The sequence below is a fragment of the Pelmatolapia mariae genome, linkage group LG6 (genome assembly GCF_036321145.2).
Source record: "Pelmatolapia mariae isolate MD_Pm_ZW linkage group LG6, Pm_UMD_F_2, whole genome shotgun sequence".
Taxonomy (NCBI): domain Eukaryota; kingdom Metazoa; phylum Chordata; class Actinopteri; order Cichliformes; family Cichlidae; genus Pelmatolapia; species Pelmatolapia mariae.
The window spans coordinates 26,649,744-26,675,399 of record NC_086232.1 but is presented as its reverse complement, the minus strand read 5'-3'; the positions used below and the strand labels follow the sequence as shown (position 1 = coordinate 26,675,399).

Genomic DNA, 25,656 nt, shown 5'->3' with positions numbered 1-25,656 from the left:
CACTGGCTCTGCTTTGTGTAACCACTATCATTAAGTAGCATATCAAAGATATTACATTCCTGCAAATTAATTCATGCTGTGTGGTCAAATGTCTGTGCATGTTGGGGGTATTTCTCTGCTTTTTTGGAGGCTGCAGCCTGACTGCTCATCAGTTTGTTGCCTGTTCAAGTTCAACATCTGGCTGCTGGGCTGGGGTCAGGGTAGCGTTAGCAGGCTGTCTGGCTAACTTAGCATTAGAATGCTATCTGTGCAGATGATCGCAAGGAGCCGAAGTTGTGTTTACAAAATAATGTACTTATTTCTGTCCTGGATGCAGTTTGCGCTTTACCGTCACAATATCATTCTTTTGTGCAATAAAAATAAAAGCAATGTCCATATCCATGCTGCAGACTGCACCACTATTTTCCTAATCCTGCACTTGAACTGAAATCAGCTAATTGTAGTACAAGTGCAACCAATAAGCAGGATCATTAGGCCAGCAAACTAATACTGTAGTTCCAAAGAATTAGCATTCTGGGAACTGGTTCTCAATTCTCATCCCTACTATATAATATAATATATAGTACATTTTAAATAGTTAAATGCAAATGACTGCATGTTTGTTCTTTATTTTTCTTTTTGCATCTGCAGCTGTAGCCTCTCTGCAGTTTTGTTATACATTGCATGATGGCAATAAAAGACTTCTAAGTCTAATTCTAATCTCCTTGTAGCAACATTATCACGCTTTAATTTGCATAAAATTTTCTTTTATGCTCAAATACTGTCAAGATTTCCGTTTAAAGGTGGACTCAAATACAGACCAAACCACAGAGTAAAACAAAAAGCGAGCTTTATTAAAACCTGATAATTAAAGTCCACAGAAGCAACAAAAGGTAAACAAGTCCAGAAGGGAGGAAAAAAAAAATCCCCAAATAACAGACAACACACACATTTAGACATGAAGCCTGGAAACGCTGAAAACTGACACAAGGGAACCGGGAAGTTCAACAGACGATCCAGCAAAGACAAAGAAGCAGACGGGAATATTTATACACAGAGGGCTGATTAGGGAATCAGAAACAGAAGGGCAACGAGACGCTAGTGAAAACAATCAGGAGGCAAAACTTCCAACATGAGAACAGAAAGCTAAACTGAAACTCAAACACAAATGTGTTCAATAAAAATTGAAAGCAGAAATCAAAGATTTAAAAAAAGGAACCGTGCCAAATATCTGCAAACCTAAAGAGATTTCCATCAGCTGCACTGCATCTTGTGATTGCCTTAACGGTTATTAGTTAAAGCTGGCATGCTAACAGGTTAAACTGAGATGAGGGGCATGATCAGCTTTTATAATAACAATAATAAATTCTATTTTTTGGCACCTTTAAAACACTAAGGTTCACCTAATACAACATCAGAATAGCAAGAATAATAGGAGAGATTAAAACCTTGGAATAATATGTGAGTGTAAAACATGTCAAACACTATGGTTATAGTTGACCTGCTGATGTGAACAGATGAGTTTTCAGCTGTGATTTGAACTGTGTAATAGAGTCTAGTTGACGGAGGTGAAGTGGAGGTGAGTTCCAGTGCAGCTAAAGGCTCTGGCACCCGTGGTGTTAAGTCTGAAACGAGAAGGGCTCAGGAGTGCAGCTTAGGCTGAGCAGAGAAAGGGTGTGAAAGGATGATGGAGGTCTGAGAGTTATGGAGGGGGGTGCCATGAAAGTGAGGAGCAGAATGTTGTATTGGATGTGTTAGGGAAAAGTGAGTGAATGAAGCTGGATCATCATAAATGTAATATGATCGGGTGAGTTCTGAACCATTTGAAGTTGATTAAGAAGTTCTGAGGGGGATAATCCAAACAAGAGGTGGCCAGGGCGCGACCCAGAACTTGTGAGGTGTTGAGAAAGAAAAAGGGCGTAGACTAGAAATGTTGCATAGTTGGAAGAAGGCTGAATGTGAGACATTATTAATGTTGGCGGTAAAGGAGGGAGGATTCTCCGAGATGGCTCCAAGATTTCCGAAATAAGCAAAAGTGTGGACTTGAAAACATGTATAGAAACAATATTGAGTTTATTTTGAAAGTGAGTCTAAGCGTCAGTGTCTTACATGCATGTTTTAAAGAACTACTGTTGGTTCTTTATACAGCTTTAGGTAAGATTTTAGTACCTTAGCCTCATTTTACATTGTTTTACTTTCACACACACAGACTGTGTTTCTGCTTAACTCTCAGATCTCTATTCTAGTCACCCTTTAACAGAAGGCCTCATTGTGGACAGACTAAAAAAGGCTGCTGACACGATGCTGTTCTCATTACAGCAGCTCTGTCACGTCTCCTCGGAGGGAGGACGTTTGTAAATAATCCATCGTAACTTCTTTGTCCTGATAAGTTGTTTGGTGGTTTTACATGACTGACCTTCCCTTGACCGCTTCGTGACTCCTGGAGCAAGAAAAGAGCTTTTTTTTCCTTGGAGAAAAATGTTTTGACGCCTGCTGCAAAGTTGCTGCCCTGCAATTGAACCAGGTGGCCATCTTAATTGTGCGCTCAGTAGTATAATAAATGTGATGAGGCTCTCTGATTATGAATGTCACCTTGTCTGTGTTAGAATATTCATAAATATCTTTAAGATATCAAAAAGGTTTGCATCACATGTGCTCTCTGACTGAACCACAGAGTATTGGTGCATATTCTGTGGTGCAGTCAGACAGCATTAAAGGAGGATGGTAAACTCTGAGCTACAGACAAGACTATATTTGTTTCTCTGGCTTGAAGGAGCTGGATACGCTCCATAATCATCTGTGCCCTACCTTCCAGTTCTCTCTCATGCTGTATGACTCATGACCTTATTTGCTGATTGGCTCTGTGTATCTCGTTTCCAGGACGACCACTCCATGTTTTTCCAGTTTGGTCCATCCATCGAGCAGCAGGCCTCCGTCATGTTGAACATTATGGAGGAGTATGACTGGTACATCTTTTCCATAGTCACCACGTATTACCCTGGTTACCAGGACTTTGTCAACAAGGTAAATAAATACAAAAAACAGACGCTTTTAATTATACTACATCATTAATTTGTTATTATGTAGCCAATGTGTTAGACAGACTGTACCATGACCTAAAAAATGAGTCTTTGTCAGACATTTGCTTTAATAATGCATCAAAAGGCACCAACAATGTGCAGTATAAAAGATGGACGTAGCTACCATTAAGTGACATCACTCATTGGTTTTGACTTGTGCATTTTGAAGCTTCAACAATTTGTCTTGTTGGTTTTATTTAGTCACACCTTTGTGAAGGTGTGGATTGCTCAGTTATTGCCTCACAGCAATAAGGTCCCAAGTTCGACTCCACCACCTTTCTGTGTTGGGTTTGCATGTTCTTTCCATGTCTGTGTGGGTTCTCTTCAGGTGTGAATGTGAGTGCGATGGTTGCACGTCTGTCTCTGGTGGCCCTGCGTCAGATTAACGACCTGTCCAGGGTGTACCCAGCCTCGTCCTGTGGCAGCTGGGATAGGCTCCAGCCCCCCCATGGTCCTGATAAGGATAAGCAAAAGAGAATGGAAGGAGGCTGCCTTATAGACAGTGTAAAAGAAGGACAAAGATTCTTGGTTGCAAAAATGGAGCCAATGCAAAAGTGCCTTGAGCTGATGTTGTGTTCACAGTCAGACCCACCCCTGCCCATCACAGCTGTTTTTTTGTTTGTTTATTTGTTTTATTACTCTGAGATGGCAACGGTGAAATTAATTTAGAGGCTTCAAAACGAGACAAGATTTCAGAAACAAATGGATAGGGTCACGATAGCTACATCCATCATTTATAGAGAGACTATGGGGAGCTCCTTGGGCTTGACCTGGCAGTCAGAGGAACCACACTCCTAACTTCAGGGTTGAATCAAATTTAAATGAATGAAGTATGAAAAAATATAATAAAACAAAATTCCCTGATTGGTCAGTAAAAATCTAGCGATTGCTTTGGTTGCTAACAAATCAGTTACCCATAGTGTGCATGGAAAACACTGACTTGTTTGCAAACACTCGCCAGCTACTCTTCGTGCAGTAGTGAACTTGTGGAAAGTGCGACATAAACTAGAATTGGAGACATTTCAAAGTAAAATTCAGCTGCAATGCTGAAACAAAAACACATTTACGTAAAAGTAAGTTTTTGTATGCCTTATCGCTGCCTTTATCCAAAATATACAACTACTTGATAATAAGTTGAAATCAGAAATATAAGGAGGAGTATTATCTGCAAAGATAAATGTATTCCTGTGATAAGAACTGGTTTATAATGGTCGTCACGTTTTTCAATTCATCCAACAGATATGTTTTCACACTGGTTCCCAGCCACACTGGATTTTATTACTTTTGTCTTTTGGCTACCTAACATAGAAAGCCTGAGATTAATGTACTTCCTTTAATAAGATATATTCTCCTTTTAGTCTCCTTTTTTTTTTTGTAATTTTGGTTTTTTTTTTTAAAGACATTGAGCAGTTGGGAAGGTGGTCCTATTTCTGAGAACATGATTGCCACAAATTCAAGTTTCAAAAAATGATACGATTTGGAGTTTGGAGTGTGAACCACGTGGGTTGCTAGTTCTATTTTCTGATTGCTTTAATGGTAAAAAGCACACACAGGCCTTATGAATTTTGCTGCTCGGTGGTTTCAGCCTTCTTATCTGAAGGCCAAGAACGCACTCTTTAAAGAGGATTGTGTGAGATCCTGAATCACTTTGAACATCACACACATCTGAGCAGAATAAAAACTTTATTGAAGCCAAGCTAATCATATTTTGTAATAACAATTCTTTCCTTTGAACAAAGTTAAAGAAACATTGTGTTTCTTAAAAAAAAACATATAGAGGGTATTTGGAGTCTGGTACTTCTCTGAGGAGTTGTATTATCTTTATAACATAAACTCTGTGTGTTTGGAAAATAAGAAAAAAAGCCCAAAGAAAAAACTGATTGTATTTCTATAGTCACTTTTTATGAGCATCATAAATCTCGTTGTGCTCTCCTCTCTCAAGCAAATTTTAAAAATGCTTCGAAGACCCAAATTTTCTTCCTTAATTACAAAACAAAGTTAATGTTGTGATGAGAAGTTGCCTATTTTTAATCTCGTACAACTCAGTTTGAATTGATTCCCTTGAGGAACAGCTATTTTCAAAAGCTACAATACTTACTGCATCCAAGTGCCATATACTGTTTCAGTTAGAGATCTATAAATACAGATTTGGAGACAAACTAAATAAAAACTCACGTCTTCCTGCGTTGCTCATTTATCTGTTTACAGGTGAGCACAGAAAAATAAAACCAGCACCATCTCCTAGAGAATTTTCTTTCTGTGTGTGAAGATATAGCTGTAATATCTGGGAAAAAGAGATTACCTAATCTTTTTTTTACCTAATCGACCATGGCTTCCTCCTCCCAGGAGATGTGTAGAGACTAACTGTTTGGCAGTCTCGAGGTTGGAGGAGGAGACATCTCAGTCAGTTTTGTTCCAGTATATCTCCTTCACAACTACACTGCATGTGTGCAGCCCACGCGTCTTCAAACAATCTCCTGCTTTCTCTCCAGGTCCGCAGCACCATCGAGAACAGCTTTGTAGGCTGGGAGCTAGAAGAAGTCCTCCTACTGGATATGTCCGTGGATGATGGAGACCTCAAGATCCAGAACCAGCTAAAGAAACTGCAGAGCCCTGTCATTCTGCTCTACTGCACAAAGGAAGAGGCTACCACTATTTTTGAAGTGGCTCATTCTGTGGGCCTCACAGGTTACGGCTTCACCTGGATTGTGCCCTCGCTTGTGGCTGGTGATGCAGACCACGTTCCCACAGTCTTCCCCACAGGTACAACCAGACACCAGAGCAGAAGAAAGTGCTGTCAAGATTTTAAATTTTTGGTTTATGTGTCATATGGTTGAAATGGACCTATTAGATTGATTTGCAGCAACATAATTTTATTCTTGAACGCTGATCGAGCCACTTTTGAAAAGATTTTGTGTGATTCATAGATAAAAACCTTTTTTTTTCATATTGTGTCTCGATTTATCCTCTTTAAGAAGCAAGCCGTTTCAGCTGTTCACCCTTTAAATCATCTTTCTTCTGATTGGCTGCCCCTTGCAAACAGGTTTTAACAGCAGCAAGAGCCATGTTCCCCACATGACCAAATGAAAAATATCCCATCTCTTTGGCACCATGCACATCCTGCAGTAGAAAGAGTCTGAAAAACTCGAGCAGTCTGAAGCCTAAGCTCTCGGCTCACATGGATTATTTGCACTTAACCTCGTTATTTGAAACTTTGGCCATGTTTAATATGAGCATTTCCAACATGAGCATAATACTTCAGTTTCAATGTGTATTTTAATGCAGCCAAATAAAAATAGAATGTATTTATTTTAGTATCACACAGGATATTTATCGTGATGCTTTAACCTGAGCAAAAGATCCACCTCGTTCTCTCTCTTCTTGTAATATTAGTAGATTTCTACTGTTTAGAGTTTCGTTTCTAGAGTTAGTCAAATCAGGAGGACACTTGTGATGAAGCGGGGCCGAACTTCAGGATTTTCATTCTTTATGTTTCCTAAGATTTCTAAACTTCCAGATTAACACATGTTAAACAGATTTAATTTATCTGTGTTTATTTTCTATGAATTCTGATCAGTTTTTCAAGAAACTGTTGAGCAATAATTCATTCCGCGTTATCGCCACGGGCCAAAGAAATGTTGCCAACATCTCTGAGGGGGAAGTTCTGAGTGACTGAGCTGCCAGGTCGCATCCCCAGGCGTATGTGGCAGCAGCGCTGAGTGGGGGTTTTACGCTCACAGCCGACAGGTTTGCTGGGCAAGGATTTAGTATTTACCCATCAGAGTGTTTTCAATAAACTACATTTTTCAGACATAGTTTGAAAATAATGGGAAGGCTTGATTGCGTCATAGCTTGGCTCGTGCGTAGTATTCTGTCATGTTGGCAAAGTGAGGGCTCTGAATTCAGAGTGGAAACACCAGAATGCAGTTCAAAAGCTTTATTGAAAATACAGCAAGTAATGCACCGAAACGTGGAGCTGGGTCTGAGCAGAGATAAGCGGCCAGAAGTTCTGTGAAGGGGAGGAGAGGAGAAGATTATCTGAGAAGGAGAAGAGCTGCACAGGTATGATTGTGGAGTGAGTAATGGGAACAGTTTTACTTGCAAGCTTCTGGTCCAGAAAGGAGGTTTTCTGATGGAAGTAGGGAATCCGGGTTTTGCAAATCCTTCCAATGCAAGGTGTGACTGAGCAGTAGCCGGGGCTGAAGACAACGCTGACCTCCATGAAACGTCAGATGGGAAATAAAGATAGGAATTTAAACGAGGAGTGAGTTAACTAGAAGAGACAGAGCAACAGTATCGATTTACTCAGAAAACGGGTTCCTGATTTCCAACAAGGAGAGTCTGATTACACTGCAGAAATCTGTCTGTCAAACCAAGTCTTACAATCTTATATCCAGCCAAAAAGTCCTTTTGATTTTGTTTTGAGAGTGATATGTTAAGCATGAGCACAGGGAATAGGATTATTAAGCTCGTTTTGAGAATATATGTCTTTTACTTCTTATTTAGTATATAAATTCTAAAAGTAGTTGTTTGAGATGACATTTCTAGCTAGAAATCTTGTTTCAAGACCTCTTAGTAACAATTCACACACTTATACACCACTTGATTATAGTCTGGATCTTCTCAAATTAAATTTCTTTTTAATATATTTAGATAGCCAGTTTTTGCAGTGTACCACCACAGAGGTTAAGACAGTGTGGTGGAGATCTGCTGCCAGATAAATCTGCCTTCAAAAACTGCTGAGTTGATTGCATTTAATCTGAGAAGTAGCGGAAAGGACTGACTAGACGACAATACCCCACCTAAAGGTGGCACGCACCACTTTGCCTGAAATTCGAGGACGTGTTAGAAAAGAAAAGACAAAGGATAACCTGGCCTGCCCCTTCCCATGACACTCTTAATCGTGGTGTCTTTGGACGGCTATTCCTGTGCTGCATCATATTTTATACTGGCCATTCATCGTTTTATTCTGCCTCACTACCTGTCAATGTTCATATAAATTTCTTTGGTCCTTTAAACCAGATCAATGAGGTCTGAAGTGTATTGTTAAGGCTCCACTGCGGTCTCATAACATCTTGTCTGTCCTGTGAGAGGACTCTCTCCTGAGCTTTGTATAAATGTAATGTGCTTTGAATTTACACAGTCTACTACACACTGAAGGACTGTAGTCTCGGTTTTTGCATTTCCATTTACCAAGCTGACATCAAGACGCTGAAATGTCTGCAATGTTGCTTTATTCTGTGGTAGGTTCTCATAAGACTTTGTAACAAAACGTGGGCACAATTGACAGATGGGCCTGTTTGCATATATGCAAATGTTCTCCTGCTGTATTTGCACCACACCAGTGGCAGTCAGTGATTAGGTACACGCTGATATTTGTGAACTGAGTTCATAATGTGTTTGGAAATTAATTTCATCATGTGTTATCGTTTTGCATCCACTGATTTTTCATGAATAAGTGGTAAATCATGACTAAACACACACTAGTTACATATTGTAGCTATCCATTTTACTAATAAGCTGAAGTCTGGCCCCGTTGTTACCAAAATTCCCAGTGATGGTTTGAAAGTATTTCTCCAGGGATTCAGGTCCTTTTTGCAGTGGCTCTCCCTAGAGCCCTTCCACTCACTGAGCATGTTTAAAGCCATTTATTTCAACTACAGTTAATTTATTACTGTATTTCCATTTGCCTGAGCAGGTGAAAAATCAAATTTTAACATATGTTTGAAATCGGCAGAAACACCATGTTTAGGCTGGTTAAAAATGTTTTTTTGGCTTTTCTCTTTTTTTCTAAATAGATTTACAGCCCAGGTTTTAAATGACACACATAATCCTAACCAGCCATGGAAAATGACCTGAAAACGCAGTTGTTTCTGTGTGCAAGAAATGGATGTTGACGTGTGATAGCCAGCAGTTTCTCATGCTTGGAAAACCAAGCATAACAAAATGAGCTCAGGAGTGACCGTAGTCTCAACTGATGCTCATATTTAGCTGTTTCTTTTTCTTTTTTTTTCATCTTTTCAATATTGTTTTCAACATTTTAGACATTCCTTCTGAGTTTTGTCTCCCTTTTGTCTCTTTTTTTTCACCTTCTCTAAAATGCTTTTATTTTTGTATATCTTGCCCCCTCTGGCTAATTTTCACAGCACTCTGCTCGTCTGTTTTTCTCATACTACTCTCTCTCTCCGCTTCCTTTCATCTTTCTTTTTTCCCTCTCTCTTTCCATACATCCCTTTCTCTCACCTCATTTCTCTCTCCTTTGCTCTCTCACTGTCTCTCCCAGGGCTTATCTCAGTGTCATATGACGAATGGGACTACAACATCGAGGCCAGGGTACGTGATGCAGTGGCTGTCATTGCTACGGCAACCTCTACCATGATACTGGATCGAGGGCCACACACCATGCAGAAGTCAAGCTGCCTCGGGACACCTGACAAGAAGAGCTCAAACACCGGACACTCCAAGGAAATACTGAAGTGAGTTGGCTGGAATGGATGATGTGCATACATGGTGAAATGTGTAAAGAAATCAAACCCCTCAACTCTGAATGTCCCGGTCTAATGAACCAGACCTGCAATGCAAAACTGTGCTTACCTTGCAAAGCGGCGTGATTCTTGAGAACCTATAATCTTCATCACGAGAGAATCCAGGCAGTCAGCTGCCTGTGCGGGACGTTTATTGCATAAAAACACATGAGCTACATTGTTTATTACACTTACTGCTTTCCTAGCTCCTAAAGCTTCTCAGATTGTGGCTCGTTTTTCTTTGTTGGTGGCCTGTGTCTCCTACAGTTCGTTGATCTTGTTCTTTGAAGTTATCCTGTGGTAGAGGGTGATAGAGGATACCTCCAACCACCTGCCAAGGACAACTTCCCAACAAAGCATGTCGGGTTAGCATTTTCTGTGTGGCTGTAATAAAAGTGTTTGCTGGTGTTTATCCAAAGATAAGTGCTTTTCAGTAGCAGCTACTTCATGTGGAGAGGTTTAATGTTTTCAAGGTTAATTTTTAGGATTTTTACCTCATTTTTGATATTATTTGGACATTTTGATGGACTGATTAGCAGAGACAGACAGGAGTCTTCATGGATGATCATATTCACAAACTACATTGTGACCTGCAGTAAGAGTAAGGAGCAGGTGAAAGAGATTCTGGAGAGGTGGCAGTATGCTCTGAAGAGAAGACGAATGAATGTTAGAATAAGCAAGATTCCCACTGTCCATGACTTCTATTGGAAGGCATGGACAGTGCACAGGAGAGGTGATGTAGAGAGTGCAGGTAGGGTGGGGTGAGTGACGATTAGTGTCAGGTGTGCCAGAAGGATAGCAGCAAGAGTGAAAGGAAAGGTTGCTATTTACCTGCTATGGTAAATGGTTTGGAGAAAGAGCTGCTAACAAAAAACAGAGGAGGCCACGCTGAAGCCTGCAGAGTTGAAGATGTTAAGATATTCATTGGATATGATACTCATTTGAAATGATTACAACAGAGGGACATATCAGGTTGAGCAGTTTGGAGACAAAGCTAGAGAAGTAAGGTTGAGATGGTTTGGACATGTGCAGAGGAGGGTTAGTGGATATATTGGCCAAATGAAGTTGAACATGGAGCTGCCAGGCTGCAGGAAATGAGAAAGACCACAGAGGAGGTTCATGGATGTAATGAAGCACACCATGCAGAGAGCTGGTGTGACAGAGGGAGATGCTAGGGATAGGGTGAGATGGAGGCAGATGATCCACTGTGTCATGTGAGAACAAAGAGGCTGACAGGTGAGCAGGTGGTACAGCGGTAGCTAGGTGGGGTAGGACACAAATCAGTGGGTTGGGAGGCTGCCAGTTGCCCCTTGAGACAAACTGGTTTGCTTTTCCATCATATTTTTTAGCACCAATTGTCTTGAAAGCTTTAAGAAATACGTGCATATCAAGACAACAACAGAGGCAGAAGCTGGGTGGAAAACAAGAGGAGACAAATATGAAAAAACAACAACTTGTTTTATCTTGTTATTGTTTCACGATCACTCTCCTTTTCATTACACCTGCCATGCAGTCACATGGATGTAGTGTACAAGTGGAACATCTATTTTCTTTTTCCACCTTTGGTTTTCTGTTATTGTTTGGTTCGGTTAAGAAAAAAACAAATTTGGCTGTGTTTGGGAGTATAAGACATTTAGCTTCTATCTGCCATTCTCATAAATCCAGCACTGAGTGGTTCCAATCAGTATATACACTGTACATGAAGAGTCTTGAGTGAAAACCAGCTGCAAAATCAACATATATTTGTATTCAGACATTGTTTTAATACGAGCACCATCCAGTAAAGATAATCTCCCTTACTAAAAAAAACAATAAGCTTCTTTCACCTAATTTTATAAAGCTTAAAATTTATATTTGTGCAGCCAATGGACATGGTGTGTTACAAGAAAATGCCTTTAGAAGTAAATATGTTTTTAAATTAATTATATCAAAGCCAAAGCAGCCATCTGGTTTTTGGTTGCCGGAGCAAAAACTACTATTACAAATCTAGAAAATGTGCGACCCCACACATGAAATACAACGTGGGCACAAAAAAATACGCACAGACATTGAACAAAGCAGAGACGTTTCCTTCGGGAGAGCCAGAATTTGTTTTACTGGCCAATAAAAACTTAAAAAAGATGAACAGAAACATTAACTCCCTTCTTATCTTTATCTTAACTCACAGCCATCTTTAAAGAAAAACATCCTTCTCGCCCCCCTCTCCTTCTTCCTCTGAACTTCCTTGTTTTGCTTTTTTGGCACATTACAGAACAAGACGAAGCATTGGTATTCAATAATTAATCCCCATTTAACTTCATGGGGCATGCTTTTAGTGTTCACATTGATCACAGATTCCACAGCTAATTGAATGCTCGGGGACAGCCGGATTAATGGAAAAAAAGAGATCCATAGAACAACAGTGGGGTTATCACTCGCACACAGAAACACGCATGTAAACACAGATATGTTGGTATAGCATGACATTTAAGCGCTCTTTAGGGCTTATTTTAATAAAAACTAAGAACTCCTGAGGACATCTCCTCTAATAAAAGCGGTGCTTTAGCCTTACAAAACTACTCACCTGTCTGCCTCTCTCTCTCTCCTTCTCTGTTTTTTTATTTGTTTTTTTTTTCACTGTCAGTTTGAATTTCAGGATTGCGAAGAAACAGGGAGATATTATGCAACCTCCCTTGCCACTACTGCATTAATCTCCAGGCTGAGGTTGATGTATTACTGCAAATTTGGGTCTTGTCTTTACCCTTGTTTCTGGGTTTTTTGGGGGTTTTTTTTTGGTTTTTTTTTATATGTGGAGCACTTATGCGTGCCATCGAGGTTTCAGCCACCAACAGGACAGAGATAACAATAGCGCCACGGCCATGAATATTTCAGTTCCCAAAGGACGCTATCAGACCCAGGGTTAGCTCTCAATCATCCTTCGGGCGCACACCTGGGATGTTGCCGTGCTCTGTTTGTGTGGGTGTGTGCTGCATGTGTGTTGATACTGTGTGTTTTCCAGCCATCCGTTCCATTTTTCTCTGTTTGACTGAGTGAAGCTAGAGAATTTGGACCACTGGATCCTGATGGTGACTCCAGGGGCTAGCAGGGGTCTAGAACACACATACTTAAACACACACAAACACACACACACACACACACACACACACACACACACACACACACTGCATATGCATAATTCCAACTCTTCCATTCACTCATCCCAAGAGACAAAAGCAATAATAAGGCCATATGTCTCTACGAGCTCCTATATAGCTACAGGCCACAGTGGGCTGCATGCATGCTGGATTAGCATGGCATCCTGTCAGCGCTGATGGACGGAGATGGGAGATCCCGGTGAGTCACGCTCACAAATTTGTTTAGGGGCTGCTTGACCTCACACACACACACACACACACACACACAGGCGTGCATGTATAAATGCATAAATACGCTGCAGTTACCCCAACACGGAAACCTAGACAAATAAGCAAATGCACGCACAAGCGCACAGTGCTCTAGAGGCCATCCATTGTTTCCTGCCTGACAGAGAGGACAGGAACACTGGGGTAATGAGAAAATGTGCTCCAAGTGGTTTCTGGATGAGGCGCTAAGGGGCTTATTTGTGTGTGCAGAGAAAGTGATGTTCTTTATTGTTTGGTGTGTGTGTGTGTGTGTGTGTGTGTGTGTGTGTGTGTGTGTGTGTGTGTGTGTGTGTGTGTGTGTGTGTGAGGGCTGGCATTCAAAATTCTCTCAAATCTCTGTGCTGATTTACAAATTCCTCACCGGTAGATGTGATGTAAGAGATGATAAATATTTTGTAGTGAGTGTGCTTTTATGCAGTCTGACAAGACATTTTTCTTCACGGCTGTGGGCTCGCTGCATGCCATTCTTTTGAGCATTCAGTAAAATTCAGCCCAAAAAAGTCACTGCTGCTTCCTGTGCACGCAAGGCAAGCGTGCTCCTCTCGTTTTCTTTTACCTTTAAAGTATTTTTTCCTTCCTGTTTTTTGTCCTGCAGCGGGAGAGCACCATTATTACATTTCTTAATATGCACAATAAAAGTGTCTGTCTAATAAATCTGTGTTTATTAGATGGCGAACAAGCCATTGCATTGTGCTTCTGGGAATCCTCGCCACTGAAGAGGGTTAGAGTTATAGACTGTAAATAAAGATGGTTCCCACCATGAGGTCCAGCTGGGAGCATTTTTTGCCAACATCATACTGATGTTTTAATGTACTTGGTGGGCAGTTCTGACTGACAGACTGAGTCTGAGGAACTGGACTTCTTTTTTGTAACACACAGACTGTATATAAAAGATGGGGCTTCATAGTGTACCAGTTTACACATCTGTCTAACATATAAACTTCCACAGTTTGAGACCTGGTGGAAATGCAAATCCACAAGAGGGCTTGATCTGGTGTAAAAAATCTGCCTGACTGTGACCCTTTGTGAAAAAGGAAACAACTGAAAGAAGTTTACATTTTATATTAAAGGTAAATATACCCTTTTTGGGCAATATCACACATGATAACCTGATTTGCAACATAAAAAAAGGAAAAAGAGCAAAACAAGAAACATATAAATAAAATTCTTGTGATATCCTACAATAAAACTTGTGATCTGAAATTGTAGAATTCCAGGTATTCCAGGTATTTCAGTGAGTCTCCTATAAAACGTTAAACCTGCTTCAAGCAACCCTCTGAAGTCTACAGGAATACAGTCATAAGCTAACTTGATCTAGAAACGGTTATATTATCAATGCTGTGTTTTTTTAATATAACATGATGTTCATTTTAGTTCTGTTATGGCCCATCTACACTGAAAAAAAGGGATTGGCCAGCTCTTGGATTTATGTAAGTGTCTTGCCTGTATTTAACACAATTGCCTCATGCTTTAAAGTGAAGTGTAACTATATAGTGTAGGAACTACATGATATACAGAGAGGGTAGATTAAATTGTTCATATCATGTTCGAGTGAAGTAAGTCAATAATATAGCAATGTTAAATCTCGCGACACTGCACAGGATTTCAGTCTCGCAAGCTTTGGATCGTGGTTTGAGGAAGGCATCCATCTCAGTCAAGTCGAGCAGCCGCCTCTACTTTCTTTGGTATACCGAAAAAAGTAAATTGGGTGGTTGTTACATTAAAAAAGTCTACCTTGTAATTTGAACACAAAAATGTCATGTTTCTATCTTGAACGTAATTAAATCATGTAGGATCTGTAAGAAATTCAACAACTTAATTTGTATCATGTCATCTCAACAAGAACAATCTAGTAAAAGTGGTTAGTTGCTGGACTCATGAAATTCACAAGATAGCACGAGATTTCAAACTGCAGGAAAATCACTGGAGTTAGAAGAAGCAGACAACTACACACACACCACGTGTATGCTATCGCTATTTATTGTGGTTTAACCTGTCAAGGACAAAAACGTACAGAAAATTCTGCATCAAGCCTTGAAACCGCTTTCCTACTTTTGTTAAGCCTGGATTGATGCCATTGTGGTTAGTGCTGTTGCCTCACATTAAGAAGGTCCTGGGTTCAATTCCACAATCTGGCTAGTTAACAGTGGTTTTTCTCTGGGTATTCTGGTTTCCTCCCACAGTTAACAGTCATACAGTTGTTAGAGTTAGGTTGATTCTAAATTACCCATGAATGTAAGTGCAAATGGTTGTTTGTCTCTATGACTGATGAGCTGTCCAGGGTGTACCCTGCCTTGTAACCTATCACTTCCAGGTTATGCCCCAGCCCCCCTGCAACCAGGTAGAAGATGGTAGTTGTTGTAGATCCATTCAATTTTTATGGTAACCAGACTCTAGACTTTGTTGAAAATTATGTAATATGAAGACAATATGTAGTATTTAAGTGACCAAGTAGTATTGGGGTAAAAGTTATTGAATAGTGTTGAAATAAAATGACAAAATTGTGAAGGATTAAAATATTCCAAGAGCTCAACTTACTTCATCTAAACATGTTTCAACACAAAATGCACAGGTTTATTGAATATGAATAAGTTGTGTTGATTTAACTCAGTTGTTTAAGTTTCTGCCAAAGCAAAACAATTGTGTGCAACCAATGTCTGAAAGAACCTCAGACCTGCATCGATCTTCTCTGGGTGCAAAATGAAGTCTGATTGTATAGAAGTCAGTAGAAAACAAGGCATCAGTTTCTGCACACCAGTACCTGAGCAAAGATGGATAGAAGGATGAATTTAGGGCAGGCCTACCTTTTCTTGCTGTTGCTTTGTGCTGTATAAGCTTGACATGTTAATAGCTTATCAATCAAAAGCATCCTTCAATCATCACATCTGGTTTCAGTCCAGTAAGATGGCATCAGCTTATAAACTGAGGTCAGTTCTTCACATGAGGAACTCATTAACCAATGAGTGAGGCCACTGTGACTGGTATTCATCTTTTATATGCAGTCTATGCTATCTAAATCTACAGACTGCATCAGTCTTTTAAATACCTTTCTATTGCTAATGCTTCTTTTTTTCCTTTTTCCACCTCTCACTCAAAGATTGTCGTCCATTTTCCCCGAAAACCTGTATCAAGTACATGTCTCAGTTACAAAATGTTGACTCAGAAAGTAATGTTTAAGCTTTCCACATCCCACCCCTCCTCCCTCTTTTGCCCATCTCATGCTAAAAACTGTTGATCCTAGTTTTCTATTTATAGATACACTGAAAGGAGGGAGGATTTATGTGTTTCAGAGCTGAATCACTTATATTTGACATGAATTCAATTTCTATCCGCGCCCTGTTTATGGCTAATTGCTGTAAGGGAGATTTAAATGCCACAGAAATAACCAATCAATATTTCAAAAGGCCTTTTACTTATTGTATTGTTCGCTTACTGGATCAGCAAACAGTGGTTCACATCTGTAAGGCTGCTCTCGGTGCTGCTGCTCCTGCTCACTTTCGAGGCGATACAGCGTGTGAGAACTTAATGAAGACTGTTTATTTCTGCACCGCCATACTGATGTCAATATTTTAATTAAAGCGCTCTGATTGGAAGAAATGATTAACATAATTTATGTTAATCTCTTGATTATTTTCTAAATTGTTTTTTATTGCCTTTTTCCAGACGTCAAAGGGACTTCTTAAGCACATTTTTCCAACCGACCAGTAAATCATTAAAGTAGAGAAAAACAGGAAATTATATCTTTATATTAAAGCAACAACTTAAAGTTTGTATTAATAGTACGGTTACAGTTATAGTTGCAGTACAATTTAGTTTATAACAGGCACTCTAAAATAAAAACCTAAATGTATGTTTTGGATATTTTTTCTTCTAATAATAGTTATTCTCTAGTATTATTCCACGATCCCCAGGAGTAAGCACTTGGTGACAGTGGACAGTAGTTTCTTCCTTTAAACAAGAAGAAAACTGCACAGATCACAAGAGACATATGATTACCAAAATAAAACAGGAAGTAAAAGACCCGGGACAAGAGAAAGAATTACATTGGGGAGGCTATACTTAACTGAAATACAGGGAAAGGATACGCAAACCAATGTTCAAGCTATAAACAGAATGCAGAATACAAAACTTACTGTCGCTGGTTAACAGACATTGTGTGGTCGGTTGCTGTAATTAAGAACCACAGTCATGTACACTAGTTCACAACATGTTCCCTTTTCAGTCATCTGTTCAGATGTAGCCTCAGAGCGATATCACAATATTTATCACGTAATATCGTTATGTTTCAGATAATTTTGCGCTAATTTTAAATATGATGAAAATTGAACATTTTATTGATGATTGTAGCTCAGAGGCAGCAGCGTTTCCCATATGGAAAAGAAATAGTAAAAACTTATATGATTTACTCATGAAAGTGGCCACTTTCATGAGTAAATCATACAAGGCTTATATGATTTACTCATGAAAGTGGCCACTTTCATGAGTAAATCATATAAGGCTTACATGATTTACTCATGAAAGTGGCCACTTTCTCATTACTTTCATATATTTTTTTAGTAAGTATCCAAAACATAAAAGTTTCATTATATAATTTTTCAAGGGATCTTATATGTGTTTTCACTCTTGTATGCTTTTCATACAAGTTTCACACAAGACAGATACAAACTTTATAAGATTTATATATATCTTTTCCATATGGGTTATTAGCCCAAACAAAATTAATCCTTCTTTTCTAGCGAGTTGCTGCCACTGATGACAGACTACCTAATTCAAAGCAGAAATCTATCACAGTGCCAACAGCAGCATCATTTTAGTACAATAGTAGTGACTCAGCAATTTATACAGTGACACAGCAAATGAGGTCAAATGTAAGCACAAAAGTATCCCAGGTAGTGTTTTCTCTGGAAGTATAACATGACTGCTTAATACTTAACCTCTCTCTCAGATGTGCTTCGCTTTGTTGTCACTGAGTGCGTGCTATTTAGTGTAAGAAAAAGTCAGTAACACTTTTTTGACATTTTCATGTAAATATTAACCATTATTATCAAGGCACTGCCCCAGCTCTTCTGTATTCTTTTTGCTTCACATATTTAAAGCTGAGTTCAGCTTTGTACTCACCCCTTCTGCCTTTCCTGTCACCCCTACAGCCATCCAAATTTCACTAACATTTTCTGGTCTGTAGTTGAGCTCTGGTCAGTCAGTATGGCCCTTTAATTGGTTTTAAATGTAGATTATATTTAGTATTTTTTCTTATACTTACAACAAAAAGTTTTACTTGGTTTCAGGTGTTTCAAACTAAAGTTTCATATTCTGATTACCAGGTTTACAGTTAAATGTTAACTATCGCGTTAGTCACTGATGATGAGATTTCAGGGGGTTGACTCCTGGCCAGTCTGAGCTTTTTTCCCACATCATTCCCTGCTACCTTTCCCAACATTCCCTGTCTGTCCAACAAATGTTAAATGGAAAAAACAAAAGTAACAAAGTGAAAATCTGCTATGTGGGGCTCGCTGTCAGAGAAGAATTCTTTAAAAATTTCACTTAAATGATGTTTTTCTCTGTGTGATGGTTAAACATCATTGTGAATTTATGAGAACGTGTTTTTGGGTGGACCTTAATGTATCCTCCAGCAGTATTTGATCTGGCTGTCAGGCTGAGCTAAGGTGTTCATTCAAACATGTTCAAATGCGAGCTGATAAAAAATTATGCCCTCTAGTTTCCTTCAGTTTAAGCTGCCTTTTGCTCAGCGTCTTCACCCACACACACACAAGGCTAGCTCACTATTTTCAGACACAAAATAATTTTGTTGCATCTTCGTAATCCTACCTTTTTTAAGGAAGCAGCAGTAGCTGTGTGTCCACCATGAACAGTCTCAGACAAGAAAAAAATAACAACATACGGACACAAAGATGTTCCTGAGACGCTCAAAGAATAAAAAAGTATATGGAGATCACTAGGAGAAGAAAAAGAAAAGCAGCCGACACAAAAACAGGGAAGTTTGAGACACATGACCATCACGAGCACAGTAAATTGACAAGCTTGCACTTTTCCCCGTGGTACTCAGGTTTGCTTTAGCTAGTTGCTACCGGGGATATGGGATCATCTGAGGTATTTGGTCCTCTTATTGACAAATGTTAGAAATTTTCTTTATATCACTAACCGTCAAATTAGGTCTTTAGTTCTACAAATATGCCCTCTGTCTCACAGAGGACATTTTAAGAATCTTATTTTCTTTAAGTAAAGGTTAAATTAAAAAAAAAATGACAAGGACTGATGAGTGTGTCCTTATTTACTAATTTTAAAATTAAATCAGCCACAGTAAAAAAAAATGTTTTTTTTAAAACATAACTATGAAAGGTCATTGTCATCTTCTCTTTTGCCCTTGTTCACATTTTAAATGTAAGCGATCTCTGTGATACACGCTCCCTCTCTTCAGACTCCACAGGTAGCTGTCTGATGTCTCCTGCACATCAGGGGTCCTCGCGGGCCCGGATCACACGGAGCTCCTGTGGACTCTCTTATTAAAGGCTGCAGCTCAAAGAGATGCGGAGCCTTACATCTTTTCAGTGTGGAGTCCGGCAGCACTGTGTTTGTGTATTTAGCTTTCGGGGCCGTGCCACTAGAAAAACATGGCTCAATAAATAAGAAATAAAATCATTTGGGGGATTTGGAATTGGTAAGTTGGGCAGTTGCATGGTGGTACAGTGGTTGGCGCTTTTACCTCAGAGCCAGAAGTTTCTGGGTTTGGCCCAGATTTTCTTCGTGGTACTCCGTTTTTCAGTCTGGAAACATGCATCTTGGCTGTAGGAGTAGAGGTTATCTGGTTACCTGGTTATCTGTATGCTCCACCTCTCGCCCAGTGACAGCTCGGATAGGCTCCAGCCCTCCCGTAACCCAGGATTGGATAAGCCTGAGGATCTTTTTTTTTGTTAAATTGTTAAATTTGTTATTATTTAACTAAATTCCCTAAAATTAAAACGAACAGGGCAGAATAAAAATTTAGCGTTTAGCAACGTGATGGCTCGGTTGGCACCGATGCCTCGCAGCAAGATGCTCATCTTTGGATTTGTGGAAACTCGTTTACAAGCAACGAAGCAGTTTATATTCAAACTAGAAAGCGAAAATTTCAGAAGAAATTTTAAGTGTGCCTATGCCGCTGGTAAACAGTGTAGTTTGCCATTCATACAGCTACAGAGAGCAAAACTCAGCAGAGCAGCCATTCTCCACCATGAACTATGGTAAAAACAAACACCGCTCGCACCTCACAGATGACAGCTTACAATTTTGGGTAAAGATGAAGTGACTTTGTACAGCCCCGATTTGCAGACGCTGTGCACATAGTTTCATGAGCAGAAGTCCCATTGTACCACGGCAGACCCGACAATGTTTGCATGAACACGCTTTGAAGCATTACGTTATGGACCACTTTTCACACATAGTTGGTGTACCCACACAGCCGGCTGTAGCTTTTCAACTCACAGCCTGACACACACCCAAAAAACAGCCGAGAGAGCACAGACTACGCCAGAGAGGCGTGATTGCAGATGCCGCTCAGGTGGGTCCACCTCCCCTGCAGCGGCACTGCAGACCACGCCCCGCCACACACATCAATCACGTAAAATAAATATTTATGCACTTTTGCATTCACTTTTTGTTTTTTGTTATTTTTACACAGTGTTCTGAATGATTAACAATGGTCTACAGACAATCTTGTGTATTATTATACAAACTTTGGTTGTAAGATGCCCTACCTGGCCCCCTGGCAAAAGCTTTGCTAGATCCGCCCCTGCACAGTTACCAGCTGTCAGCTAAATAAAAAAGGAGCTTGGTGTTTATTTCTCTCAGAAACAGTTCATAACTTCCCTTCAACTCATTCATGTCACCTAAAAAAAAGGTAAACCTGTTTCTCCATCACCAGTTCAGCTCTGATGATTCGGTAAGGTCATCTCCTGGTTTCCACCAGCCGCTTCTACAGCTGTGGCTCCAGCAAACATCAGCTGATACTAGAAATTAAAATCAAATGAATTCTAACAACAGCTGATCAAGCTTAAACGTGCTGCTGTTGTTTAGCGCGATAAACAAACAAGAGAGAAAAGCCGATCATTGATCAGTTTCATGACTGAAGTTTGAACAGGCGAGAGAATGACAGGGGAGGCTGTCATAAAGTTCAACATCAGTAACTTAGCGCGCACACAGCTGTATAGAAACTCCGTCGTGCTAGCTAGCACGCAGTACAAGTTATTATAACTGATTGTAAAAAGTCAGCACAACGAAAATAAACTACACCTAAACTCGGTTTATATCTGACCCAAATAGAGTGCAGTTCATAACTTCTTACCTGAAATTCAGTTCACCTCACGCTCTGACCGGCAGCCGCCTGCTTCTCCTGCCTTCGGTTTCCCTGATCCACGATCTACCACCGGTTGATCAGCGGTCGCCTCGCCGCCTCGTTCCCTGCATGCTCTGTCTGACACACACCGGTGGATAGCTGCCCTCGGTTGTAGCTCCGTGTCAGCGACCACCAAACAACTCAGTTATTTTTTCCACATCGACCAGCATCTGGACAATCCACCGCCTTTCACTGTTTGTACCGTTACTAAAAAAAAACCCTCATCGGCTCATAAAAACGAAAAATAAGTCCAGCTATGACCCTGAGTCAAAAAGACAGCTAGCTGTCTAGCTCTTTGCAGGCACCGAAACCATCAGAGCTAATATGGGATGTCTTGGTAACACGAGCACATATTTGAAGTTTACATCTGGCCAATCCACCACCTTTCACTGTTTATACCGTTACTAAAATGAATAAATAAATAAATCATTTATTTATTTAAAATAAGTCCAGCTGTGACCACGAGACTTTACGAAGGACCGGGTGTGAAACCAGAGTAAGCCGCTCTCACTGTCATCCAGGCCGGCTGTAGCTTGTTAGCAAAGCCGCGCTAGCCACACTAGCCAGCTAGCCTCAAGCAGAAACGACATCGTCAGAACATTGTCGCTAATATGGGATGTTTTGACAAAACGAGCAGATATTTGAAGTTTACACACCTATATTCTCGCCTGAAAATATCTTAAAAGTTTATTTTGTGACCTAGAAACAGTATTAAGAGGAAAATAAAAACTAAGTGATGGCCGCCATTGTTTGACTCGGCAGAGGCGTGCTATGAATTGTGGGATATTGAGTTTTCCACCAAGCATTACCGTAACTTTTGAATGATTTGCGCAACCTTAAAAATTCCAATGGCTCCTGAAAGCAGCGACGCTGTGCGCACAGTTGATATTGTCATCATTACGGTAATCCAAATAAGGGTAGACAGGCCGTACTACTCCCGGCATACCACTAGAGAGAGCCAACACACCACAAATGAAGTTTGAAATTTGTATCAGTGGGACCAAAAGATGGAGCCAACACACCACAAATGAAGTCTGTTTCTATGGCGCCAAAAGAAGAATCTTTCTAAATTTGCACTAAAATATTAATATTTAAAAAACTATAAAAGTCATAAACACCAAAAGTGTATACCATACTAGTCCAGCTCCAGCCGCACAAAATGATCTAACATATGTAACCCTATTGTCAAAACTGTTTGGCAGAGAAGCGCGGGAAAATTTTCACTAAAATATTAATATTTAAAAAACTATAATAGTCATAAACACCAAAAGTCATAGCACACCATTCCTGATCCAGCCGCACAAAATGAGGTAACATATATGAATCTTGTCTCAAAACTGCGAGGCGAGATTCGCTGCAAAATTTCAGGCGGAAACTGAAGAATAATAATAACTAGAAAAATTTGCATTTCCTGCGAAAATGCTGTGTGGATGCCTTAACGCTGAAGCTGTCTGCTGAAAAGCTGAAAAAGATGAAAAGTTGCATAAAGTTGTATGGTGGTGAAAAAAAAATGTCACCCTGAGAAGGATCCGAACCGGGGCCTCCAGAGGTCAAGGCAGCTACTCATCTCACTGACCCAAACTCATTCTCACAAAGAAGAGGTGGAGAGACGGACAATTCTGCTGAAATGAGCAGAAGCTGCTGAGAATTGTGCTGGTAAGAGGTGAAAAGGCTGAAAATTTTGCAGAAAAGAGGTGAATCAGCAGAATTTCTGCTGAAAAGAGGTAAAGAAGCAGAAAGTTGCACTGAAAAGAGAAGAATCAGCAGAACTTCTGCTCAAAAGAGTTTTTTTCTGAAAACAGCTGAGATTTGCGCTAATAAGAGGTGAAAAGGCTGAACATTTTGCAGAATTTGGGCTGAAAAGAAGTGAAAATTCTGAAAATTCTGCTGAAAAGAGTTCAATCAGCAGATCTTCTGCTGAAAAGAGGTGAATGAGCAGAATTCTGCTGAAAAGAGTTCAATCAGCAGAACTTCTGAAAAGGGGTGAAGAAGCTAAAGTATACCAAATCAAAGTATTTGTGCCAAAACATAGTGTTTCTGCCATATTGTGGTACTACTACATTACAACATGAATACGGATTAAAGATGAAAGAAACTGGCAACAAATTCCTCCACTACAAACCAGTCTGATACCAGTTCTTTGCAGTGTTCACGTTTACTAAGGCACTACCCAAAAGGCGCCACAAGAGGGCACTCCAACACAACAGATGACCTATGTACACTGATGCACTTAGTAACAGTCAGCCTCCTTGAATTGGCAGAAATACTGTGATTTAGTAGTAATACTATAACATAACAGATATACTGTGATGTTGCAGACATAGTATGTTTTTGTACTACTCGTTTGTAGTGAAAAAAATTAGCAATATAAATTACAGGTCTGTGATAGTGTATAAATTTGTAGTGAAAAAAAAATGTTGACCAAGGTGGGATTGAACCCGCGATGTTTGAGCTGCAGAGCCGTGTCATTACTGATTGCGCCACCTGCGAAGAGGGCGGCCGGCTGAAAAACAAAGACATCAGCAATCAGAAATAAAAGAGATTTCTGTTAAAAACACCTGAAAAAGCTGGGATTTGTGCTGAAAAGGGGTGAAAAAACTCAATTCTGCTGAAACGGGGTGAAGAAGAGGTGTTGGACTGTTGAGAAGAGTTAAATACGTTGAACAGATATGTTTGGGTACAAATACTATGATTTGGTAATAATACTGTTTGGTAATAATATTTTTGGTAATAATTTTCAACCTTTTGAAAAGGCTGAAAATTTTGCAGAAAAGAGGTGAATCAGCAGAATTTCTGCAGAAAAGAGGCAAAGAAGCAGAAACTTACGCTGAAAAGAGATGAATCAGCAGAGTTTCTGCTGAAAAGAGTTTTTTTTTCTGAAAACAGCCAAAAAAGCTGGAATTTGTGCTGAAAAGGGGTGAAAAAATGAAAATTTTGCTGAAAAGGGGTGAAGAAGCTAAAGTATACCAAATCAAAGTATTTGTGCCAAAACATAGTGTTTCTGCCATATTGTGGTACTACTACATTACAACATGAATACGGATTAAAGATGAAAGAAACTGGCAACAAATTCCTCCACTACAAACCAGGCTGATACCAGTTCTTTGCAATGTTCATGTTTAAGGCACTACCCAAAAGGCGCCACAAGAGGGCACTCCAACACAAGAGATGACCTATGTACACTGATGCACTTAGTAACAGTCAGCCTCCTTGAATTGGCAGAAATACTGTGATTTAGTAGAAATACTAAAACATAACAGATATACTGTGATGTTGCAGACATAGTATGTTTTTGTACTACTCGTTTGTAGTGAAAAAAAATTAGCAATATAAATTACAGGTCTGTGATAGTGTATAAATTTGTAGTGAAAAAGAAATGTCGACCAAGGTGGGATTGAACCCGCGATGTTTGGGCTGCTGACCGGCGTCATTACCAACTGCGCCACTGGGAAAGAAGATGGCGGCCGCTTGGAAAACAGGCAGATGACCTGTGAGATTTAGATCGCGGTGAGAGGTGAAAGACGCCGTTTTTTGGAGTTACAAAACGTCGTGTAACTCAAACACTAGGTGGAATAGAAGCATCATTCTTCAACTGGGTGAATCAGCGGACTTTGGTGTACTTTGACTGCGATTTTCATTGCTCTTTGTATGTATGTTGTATGTATATGACGAGAGAAGAAACGGCTTCATTTTCAGAGTTTGAAAAGTGAGAGGAGGACAGATTTCCACCCCCAAACAAATGTAATTTATGGCTCAACAGTAACATGACTGTAAAAACTTCTCCACTTTGATTCAACAGAAATACTATTATGGAGGAGTAATACTTTAACATGGGAGAAATATTGATACAGACACACAAACATACACATACACAGAGCCTAAAGGGAGCAGTGGCTGTTAAGAGTCTGGGCTTGGTATATCTAGGTCAGCTAAATTGGCTGCACCTGCTGTAATCAGCCCTTACACACACAGACACAGAGACATGTATAAGTTTTCTGCAGTGTATTTCTCACATTCAGGATTCCCCTCGAACAAATGGCCATAATTTCCTAACCGTAGGGGCTACAACGCTCATTCTGACATCGTTCTGTTCAGAAGAGATGGGGGAATCTGCAGGTCTTCTTAATTCAGAGATAGAATATAGATTTTTGAAGATATATGACTTGTAATACACTGTAACTGAGTAGAGGTAAAGCAAAACTGCATTGACTTGCCCCCAAACAACGTTTTGTAACTCTAAATCTATATGGAGCATCAAAATCATTCTTTCACCGTAAGAAACA

General features: G+C 39.9%; 1 protein-coding gene across 2 annotated transcripts in view; it reads left to right on the top strand.

The window, feature by feature from the left end:
- grin2bb (glutamate receptor, ionotropic, N-methyl D-aspartate 2B, genome duplicate b) overlaps window positions 1–25,656 on the top strand; it is a 136,391-nt gene that overhangs the window by 73,736 nt on the left and 36,999 nt on the right. For both annotated transcript variants that reach the window (XM_063475324.1, XM_063475323.1), the window contains exons 4-6: window positions 2,860–3,003; window positions 5,552–5,822; window positions 9,343–9,535. In XM_063475324.1, the coding sequence (XP_063331394.1) occupies window positions 2,860–3,003; window positions 5,552–5,822; window positions 9,343–9,535 (608 nt within the window). The remainder of the gene's footprint in view (window positions 1–2,859; window positions 3,004–5,551; window positions 5,823–9,342; window positions 9,536–25,656) is intronic.